This window comes from Populus euphratica, unplaced genomic scaffold (genome assembly GCF_000495115.2).
Source record: "Populus euphratica unplaced genomic scaffold, PopEup_1.0 scaffold1671.1, whole genome shotgun sequence".
In the NCBI taxonomy this organism is placed as follows: Eukaryota; Viridiplantae; Streptophyta; class Magnoliopsida; order Malpighiales; family Salicaceae; genus Populus; species Populus euphratica.
In genome coordinates this window covers 1-8,418 of record NW_011501525.1, presented here as the reverse complement: position 1 = coordinate 8,418, position 8,418 = coordinate 1, and the positions used below count along the sequence as shown (strand labels likewise).

At 32.0% G+C, this 8,418-nt stretch overlaps 2 protein-coding genes across 2 annotated transcripts; one reads left to right on the top strand and one right to left on the bottom strand.

Moving 5' to 3' along the window:
- Window positions 1–2,876: 2,876 nt before the first annotated feature.
- On the top strand, window positions 2,877–3,494 carry LOC105117999 (mavicyanin-like). Its single transcript, XM_011015839.1, has 2 exons — window positions 2,877–3,057; window positions 3,151–3,494. The coding sequence occupies exons 1-2, from the start codon at window positions 2,895–2,897 to the stop codon at window positions 3,492–3,494; spliced, it is 507 nt and encodes a 168-aa protein (XP_011014141.1). The 5' UTR covers window positions 2,877–2,894.
- A 1,185-nt stretch (window positions 3,495–4,679) lies between these two features.
- On the bottom strand, window positions 4,680–7,372 carry LOC105118001 (probable LRR receptor-like serine/threonine-protein kinase At1g05700). The gene is made up of 10 exons (XM_011015840.1): window positions 7,312–7,372; window positions 6,702–7,215; window positions 6,128–6,600; window positions 5,888–6,020; window positions 5,728–5,796; window positions 5,549–5,620; window positions 5,296–5,367; window positions 4,954–5,177; window positions 4,756–4,847; window positions 4,680–4,713 (listed from the first exon to the last, which is right to left on the bottom strand). The coding sequence occupies exons 1-10, from the start codon at window positions 7,370–7,372 to the stop codon at window positions 4,705–4,707; spliced, it is 1,719 nt and encodes a 572-aa protein (XP_011014142.1). The 3' UTR covers window positions 4,680–4,704.
- Window positions 7,373–8,418: the final 1,046 nt, after the last annotated feature.

Here is an 8,418-nt window from a genome sequence, read left to right as displayed (position 1 = left end):
ATTTATAAATAAAAAATACTTTAAACAAGAAATTCTACCATACCTCAAACAAACTATTATAACAGGAATGTGCTAGCCATGGACAGCAAGGAAATCGAAGAGTTGACAATATATATACTTCATATTTAATTATAGAAATTCTCATCCTTACTTGTCAAGGAGCCATAACATTATAGAATAACTACATTATACTTCATATTTATATCCCATATATTTTTTTTTAAAGTCCACATGTATAAAGATTGTTTCTTTAACTTTTTTTTGATGTGGAATAACTATACTATATTTTATGCAAAATATACATCCATATATATATTATTTCTAATATTTTTTTTGTAATATATTAAAACCTTAAATATATATATATATATAATTAAGATCGACTTATGTGATCTAAGAGACCTAGCCACTTGATCAGGTTAATTTTTGAATCGCGTTTAATAATTATGACATGAAAACTAGATGAAAACTAGATTTTGATTTTATATACAAAGTGTTATTTTTCTTTTAATTTCTGAATGGAAATGATTATCATTATAAAATGGGCTTAATGTATACCAACTAGGGATTGAATACGTGCTTAAAGACGTGGATTTTATTTAATCATTTTGGTTTAGCAATATTATTGACATTGACTTCACAGCCCCCTTGCATATATGCTAAGGTCCTCCAACTGTAAGGTATGGTTTTACATTTCATTCTATTGGCGCTCTTTAAAATATTTTAGTTTTAAATTATTATTTTTTAATATTTTTTAATTATTTTGATATGTTAGTATTAAAAATAAATTTTAAAAAATATAATTATAATATATTTATAAATAAAAAATACTTTAAACAAGAAATTCTACCATACCTCAAACAAACTATTATAACAGGAATGTGCTAGCCATGGACAGCAAGGAAATCGAAGAGTTGACAATATATATACTTCATATTTAATTATAGAAATTCTCATCCTTACTTGTCAAGGAGCCATAACATTATAGAATAACTACATTATACTTCATATTTATATCCCATATATTTTTTTTTAAAGTCCACATGTATAAAGATTGTTTCTTTAACTTTTTTTTGATGTGGAATAACTATACTATATTTTATGCAAAATATACATCCATATATATATTATTTCTAATATTTTTTTTGTAATATATTAAAACCTTAAATATATATATATATATAATTAAGATCGACTTATGTGATCTAAGAGACCTAGCCACTTGATCAGGTTAATTTTTGAATCGCGTTTAATAATTATGACATGAAAACTAGATGAAAACTAGATTTTGATTTTATATACAAAGTGTTATTTTTCTTTTAATTTCTGAATGGAAATGATTATCATTATAAAATGGGCTTAATGTATACCAACTAGGGATTGAATACGTGCTTAAAGACGTGGATTTTATATAATCAGTTTGGTTTAGCAATATTATTGACATTGACTTCACAGCCGACTTGCATATATGCTAAGGTCCTCCAACTGTAAGGTATGGTTTTACATTTCATTTTGCAAAGTTAAATGATAAGTTTTTATAACTAATACAAAACTATTGTGTCATTATCAACTCATAGATTTACTTTGTTTTCAGGTCATCTTCTATTTTACTTTAGTCACTATATATTATTGCAGATATAAAAACCATGTTCTATATCTAATAATCAAGAGATACTATATGAAGTAGACAAGTAGTTTTCAATAATTAACACATTTTAAGTAAGTTAACATTTAATTTATAATCCATGATAAAACTTAATTGTTTAATTTATCAATATAGTCAATTAATTTTAAAACACGATTGTTCATAAAAGAATTTTCTATAATCTTGTAGTGGAAAAATTCATTAGAGATTTATATATTTTAATTTTGCTAGTTTTATCAAACAACTCATTGAAATATATAATTATAGTATTAACATTTATATTTTGATAATACTTTTGAAGTTTAAGTGACATACTACTAACAATATATAATTTATTTATCATCATTAATATTAATATGAAATTGATATTTACCAATAACTTTGTCTTTAACAACCTCTTTCAAGGGTAGGATGAATCATATTTCAAAAATATATAATCTTTGTCTTTTGCTGGAAAACAATTCTCAAATTATAGTACTAGTTTAAAAAATTTGGTTTAGTTAATTTGTTAGCAATAAATATATTATATAGAGATATTTTTGTTATTCATGTTGATCTATCCATTTATTCATATAAAAATAACAATAATTATGTATACACACACTTATAATAAAATTCAGATAAAATTTTTAATAATAATTTGATGTGCACTATTTTCATGCAAATTAATAGTATTCTCTATTTATTTCTGGTAGTTGAAAACCGAAAGGACAGGGAATACGACAATTGCAATTATCTTGAACATCCTGTAAGAAGCCAATACCGACAAGTCTTTAAACAATGGCAATGATCATCAAAGCCCAAAGTCAAATAAAGCATATACAGGCCAACTTACGAGAATGCCAAAAATATCATAAACTTCGTATCCACATTTGGCAGGGAAGAAGTGCATGATGTCGGTCTCTTTTGTTGAACAAGTCTCGCGTAGCAAACAAAATCTGAATGGCCTCTAGCAAAGTAACTTACCGTGAAAGATGGATTCATCAATTAAAAAAAAGGGAGTCCTTGTTGCCAACCTACTAATTCAAGAACTGCGTCGTGCCATTGCCGTCCTTGCCTTAATTGCTGCCATTGCCGGGCCATGGGCTCGCCACAAAACTTAGACCCCACTATTTTTTCCCAGTCTATATAAAGGTTGCAATATTTGAACACTTTGCAACAATCAAATCGTATCACAAAAACATCCCACCAACGTCAATCAAAGAAGAAAGGAGGGAGAAGATTGCTTAACTAGAAAAAAAAAGCTGTAATGGCGTCTTGTAGGATATTCATGATCATCGCCATTGTTGCAGTCTTTGTTCCTTCAATCTTGGCAACAGAACATATGGTTGGTGACCAGAAAGGTTGGACCCTAGGCTTTAATTATCAAAGTTGGGCTCAGGGAAAAGCATTTTACGTGGGAGACAAACTAGGTAGCTCAACTGATCTCTTTAAAAAAACTGCATTCATATTTTACTACGACTGCATTCAACATTTTTTCTTGACAATTTGATTTCTTGGTGCAGTTTTCAAGTATACGCCAGGAGCACACAATGTGTTGAGCGTTAATGGAACTGGATTTGAAGAGTGCAAGGCAGCTGATGATATTGTGCCCTTGACTACAGGAAATGATGTGATTCCACTCTCAACTCCTGGGAAGAAATGGTACATTTGCAGTGTGCCCGGACACTGTGAATCTGGGAACCAGAAACTTTTCATAACTGTGTTGTCTCAACTGTCATCTCCAGCAACATCACCTTTTCCCGGCCCAACTGAAACCTCCCCATCCGGAGCAGCAGGCAACATTGCTTCTACATGCTACGGGTTGATTGCGGCCATTGTAGGCATCTTTGGGATGATCATGTTTTAATTTTCAAAAAGATATTGTCCAAGGATTGTTTATTCCTTTTATTATTTATATTCATTCTTTAGATGTTGGTTTGTAGGCTAATTATATTTCAATAATATAGCACTACTACTCAACATTAACCTTAATATGGCTTTAGAAACAGCTGTTCAGATAGAAGACAAAATTCTTAATTTCCATACATTTCGATTCTTGCTCTATTGCTGGCTAAGGACCTGTTTCTGTTGGATAATATAACCCTTCACAAATCTCATTTTATAGTGTTAAGGATTTGTCGATCCATAATATTATTGGAGAAATATATAGAATTTTTTTTCTAATTCACACATAATAATGAATCTTCTTATAATTATTCAAACATCTTTATATAATTTATGTTATATGTAATATATATTTATTTATACATTTAATTATACTATTAATTAAATCAAAATATAACATTTTCTATATATAACTTGCTAAACTCAAGTCTTATGATTACAATTGTGACTTAACAGCCCCAAAATGTAGCTATTTCATGTATATATCCATGTTACGGTCCTTGAATATATATTTCTCTCTAAGTTTCAGCTCATTTGTTTTTACTTTACAACTTTTCTCTTTTAATTGCTGTCGATTACGAGTCTTAATACCGCTTAATGGATGATTATCATTTATCAAATAAGCCTATGTTCTACCTCAACTGGGATGGAATCCATTAATCTTAAAGGGAGTGGATCTAGCAGAATCCATGCCTCATTTTGCGATGTTGACATTGACTTCACTGCCCACTTGCTAAGGTCCTTGAATCGTACGGCTAAATGGTTTTTTCTACGGATCATTTCATCAATTTCTTTTAACAATTCAATCACTGAAAAGATTAATTTATTGTTTTGAAACTCAATTGAAAGGTTAAGAACTAAATTGACGTTTCCCCAAAATAACTCAAAATAGAGGGCAACTTGCAAATTTATCGCATCGGAGATTTCGACCTCCTACCCAGTTGAAATCCGTTTGCAAAGAAAATAAGGTATATTTGAAGGTACAATCAGGTAAATTTTTCAAATAATGTCACTCAGCTTCCTAACACATGATCTTTGACTTCGTGGAGCTTGGATACAACATCTGCATGCTTGGAGAAATGATATGCCGAAAGGATATTTGAGGAAATAAATTAGTTAGGTGTTTTTCTCATCAGTCATTGTTGCTTCCATGTTCCTGTGGATCTGAGTGATTAACTACCAGTCGTCCCTGTGGTTGTTTGGCCGTGTATATTGACCGTGATCTCATTCGCGGCAGCTTCACCCATTTTACCCATCATCACATTGCCGGGTGATCCCTGACCATGAGAAGGCATATCCGAGCCAGCAGCTTGTCCTAGACGAACCGAAAAAGAAAATGTTAAAAGTGAAACATGAAGTTTGAATTGAAATTCAGATGTCGTTTATCATGTTGTAATTTAAATAGTTTTCTGCTTGCTAACCTGCGGTGATTGCAGCTATGGCTGCTGTTTTTCTCCTGTGGTGCAATATAAATGCCACTATAGCCCAGAAAATTATGAAGCTTGGAATTGTGGTTCCAAGTATTATTGGAAGCTTGTTACTCTTTTTGCTGCTGCTTGAGGGAGTTGGTGAACTCTTAGTGCCATCTGTGCTTGTTGGCTTACAGGACTTGCCGGAGACACACAAGCCTGGATTTCCTGATACCCTGAAAATGTTCCAGGATACATCAGAACATTTGAATTAATCATCAAATTAAGAAACTACACCTTGAGAACTAATGAGAGATTTCGATAAAACTAAACTGTTTTTGCATAGGCACTCACACTAATTTCAACATCTTATTACTTGATATTGATGGAGGTATCGGTCCACTGAAGGAATTATCAGCCAAATTCCTAGATTGAAGAAAAAGGAAAGGAAAGATTATTGCGTTATTTTTCGAAAATGCAAATCTTGTTTCATGTTTGCACCACACGATTTTTGCCTACAAATCACTCTTATCAGAAACCATGCCAGGAATCCTTACAAGAGCATTAATTTTAACAACTAACAAGGGATCATCTGGGAGAATCTTACAGTTCTTTGAGGTAAGGAAAGGCTCCAAGGAAATCTGGAATAGGTCCACTTAAACTATTATTGTGCAAATCGCTGAAATTCAATTGCAAACAAATTGCTAGCATTGTGTTAGAACACGAAGATATCAGAAAATGGTTCAACTCATAAGCAGTTTACTTAATGATTGATATATCACCCACATTATCACAAGGGAATCCATGGAACTAAAATCCGGAAGTTGCCCTGAAAGACCAAAGCTACTAAGGTCCCTGAAAGACTCAAAAATATTATAAACAAGTAAAGAAAAAAATGTATACTTTGAAATTCTTTCTGATGATGGAAGGGAAGTAGATTATTTACAATGCTGTCACGTGAGGTATAACGTCATTGCTACAGCTAATCCAGTCCCATGTATATGGAGAAGGGAGACATGGATCACCATACCATCCTTGTAATACACTAAATTGCGTTTGGAGCTCAACTAAGCCTCCCACTGAAAGACATGAAAAGTTATCTGTCAGCATATTCAGAAATAAATCCAATATTAATTGTATCCAAATAAACCAGCTATGTTAATGGGTCAAAAAGATTAATGCATACCATCTTTGCTGTTGGTTCCAGCTACTAGAGGATCGCTAACAGAAAAGACTTCCATGGCATTGATAAGTGGAGGAAGTGTAGAATCGAGGGTGGAAACCAACGAAAACGAGGTGTTTGAAGAAGCTGTATAGTTAATTAACATCTCTGTCACTTTTCCATAAGGTGGGATAATGGGCTTTGATATAGGATTGTTATCGATGTAAATCCTAAACGATCTCTTCTGGGTGGTATCGAGATCGGTGACTTCTGAGAAATACAAGTTCAAGTAGATTGCAGTTTTTTTATCTGCAAAATCAGGGATATAAGTTAAACTTTGAGACAAGCTTGAGGTTGTAATAGCATTCTGCAAGACTGCTTCCGGAGGCTCTTCTGGTACATCAACTTCATAGGATATTGCTTCGCTTGCCACTGAAATTACCCCAGTACCACCGCTTTCTGGAACCCAAATGCGATCATAAACATCATCCGGATACCTGATAATTATCCACAAGTTGTAAGAACTACGCGATAAAATGTGACTCTGAAAGGAAAGAACACAAGAACAACGATGGCCAAAGTATCGATCATTATGTACCTTACAGTCGCACTTGCACCATAAGCAAACCTGGACCTTACAAACAGTGCATATTTCGGATCAACATAGTTATACATTTTAGGATCCAAGCTCCTAACCTCAAGTGCGGATATAAATGGAAACTGGTTAGGTTGTGTTTGGGCAAGGCAGATGCTAGTCGCGTCACTTTGGACAACGTAGACTACCTCATAATATACAAGTCGATCGAGTGAGGTAATGACTTTTGTCCAGTGGTTGCCATCAATAAGCAGATCAAAAGATGGAGGGGATAGTTTTCTGTCATAATTTCCATAGTAGAAGCTGGCACGAACAAGAAGTGGACCCTTGTCGACTGTGACAAAGTAACAATTCTTTTTCCGAGAGGTGAACACCCTAAGAGTGCTCATTACATGTGATACCGAGTTGCTAGATTGCACCACTTCAGAGAAGCTGTCTTGGAAGATGTCATCGTCTCCCCTCCAAGTTATCGAATTTTCGTCAGTGTAAGACTCGGATGCTCCACAATCAATGCTAACTAGAGTTTTTTGAAGTTTGAAATAGTTAGAAATTAGATGAATTGAGTAAATACTGAAAGAAGAAAAAAATGAAAAAATGAAAAAGAAAATCTCACCATCTGCATTTGCTGAAAAAACAAAGAGAGCTAGGAAGAGTAATACATGGCAGCTAGTCATGATGAACACCGAGAGACATACGATAGGACACAAGGAAAGAGGCTTAGCCCTCTGTTACTATATATGGAACATAATTATGAAACCGATCTAGCCGGTGTTTTGAACCGGAATCTTGATTGAGTTTCAAATAAAAAAAATCTGAATATGTAATAGTCCGGTTAAATCTAGAGACTTGTCCGGTCAATTTAAAATCCAGGTGAGCCACGTAATCCAACATAACCTTAGATGAAACGTGATTTTTTTTTTTAATAAACCCTAAAAATATTAATGTGGGATATATTAACTTTTTGATATAGGATAGTTATACTACATTTTATATCTCATATTTTTTTTAGGATAAACTATATTATATTTTATATCCTATATTTTTTATATAGTCTATATTAATCTAAATTATTTCTTTAACTTTTTAATGTAGGATAATTATACTATATTTTATACTAAAAATATATCCATATGTATTATTTCTAATATCTTTTCATATAAAATGTTAAAATCTTAAATGTAATTTTTTTTTGTATTTTTTAATGTAAACTCAGGTCAATCTAGGTAATTTAAAACCTGTCCACTTAATCAGATGAACTTCTTAACCAAGATTTTAATAACTGTACACTAGATTCTTTATATAGAAAGTGGTAAGATGATTAATTTTCTTTTAATTTCTAAATGATATGATGATCATTATAAAATGGCTTGATGTATACCAAGTTGGGATTGAATACGTGCTTAAAGACGTGGATTTTATTTAATCATTTTGGTTTAGCAATATTATTGACATTGACTTCACAGCCCCCTTGCATATATGCTAAGGTCCTCCAACTGTAAGGTATGGTTTTACATTTCATTCTGATGGCGGTCTTTAAAATATTTTAGTTTTAAATTATTATTTTTTAATATTTTTTAATTATTTTGATATGTTAGTATTAAAAATAAATTTTAAAAAATATAATTATAATATATTTATAAATAAAAAATACTTTAAACAAGAAATTCTACCATACCTCAAACAAACTATTATAACAGGAATGTGCTAGCCATGGACAGCA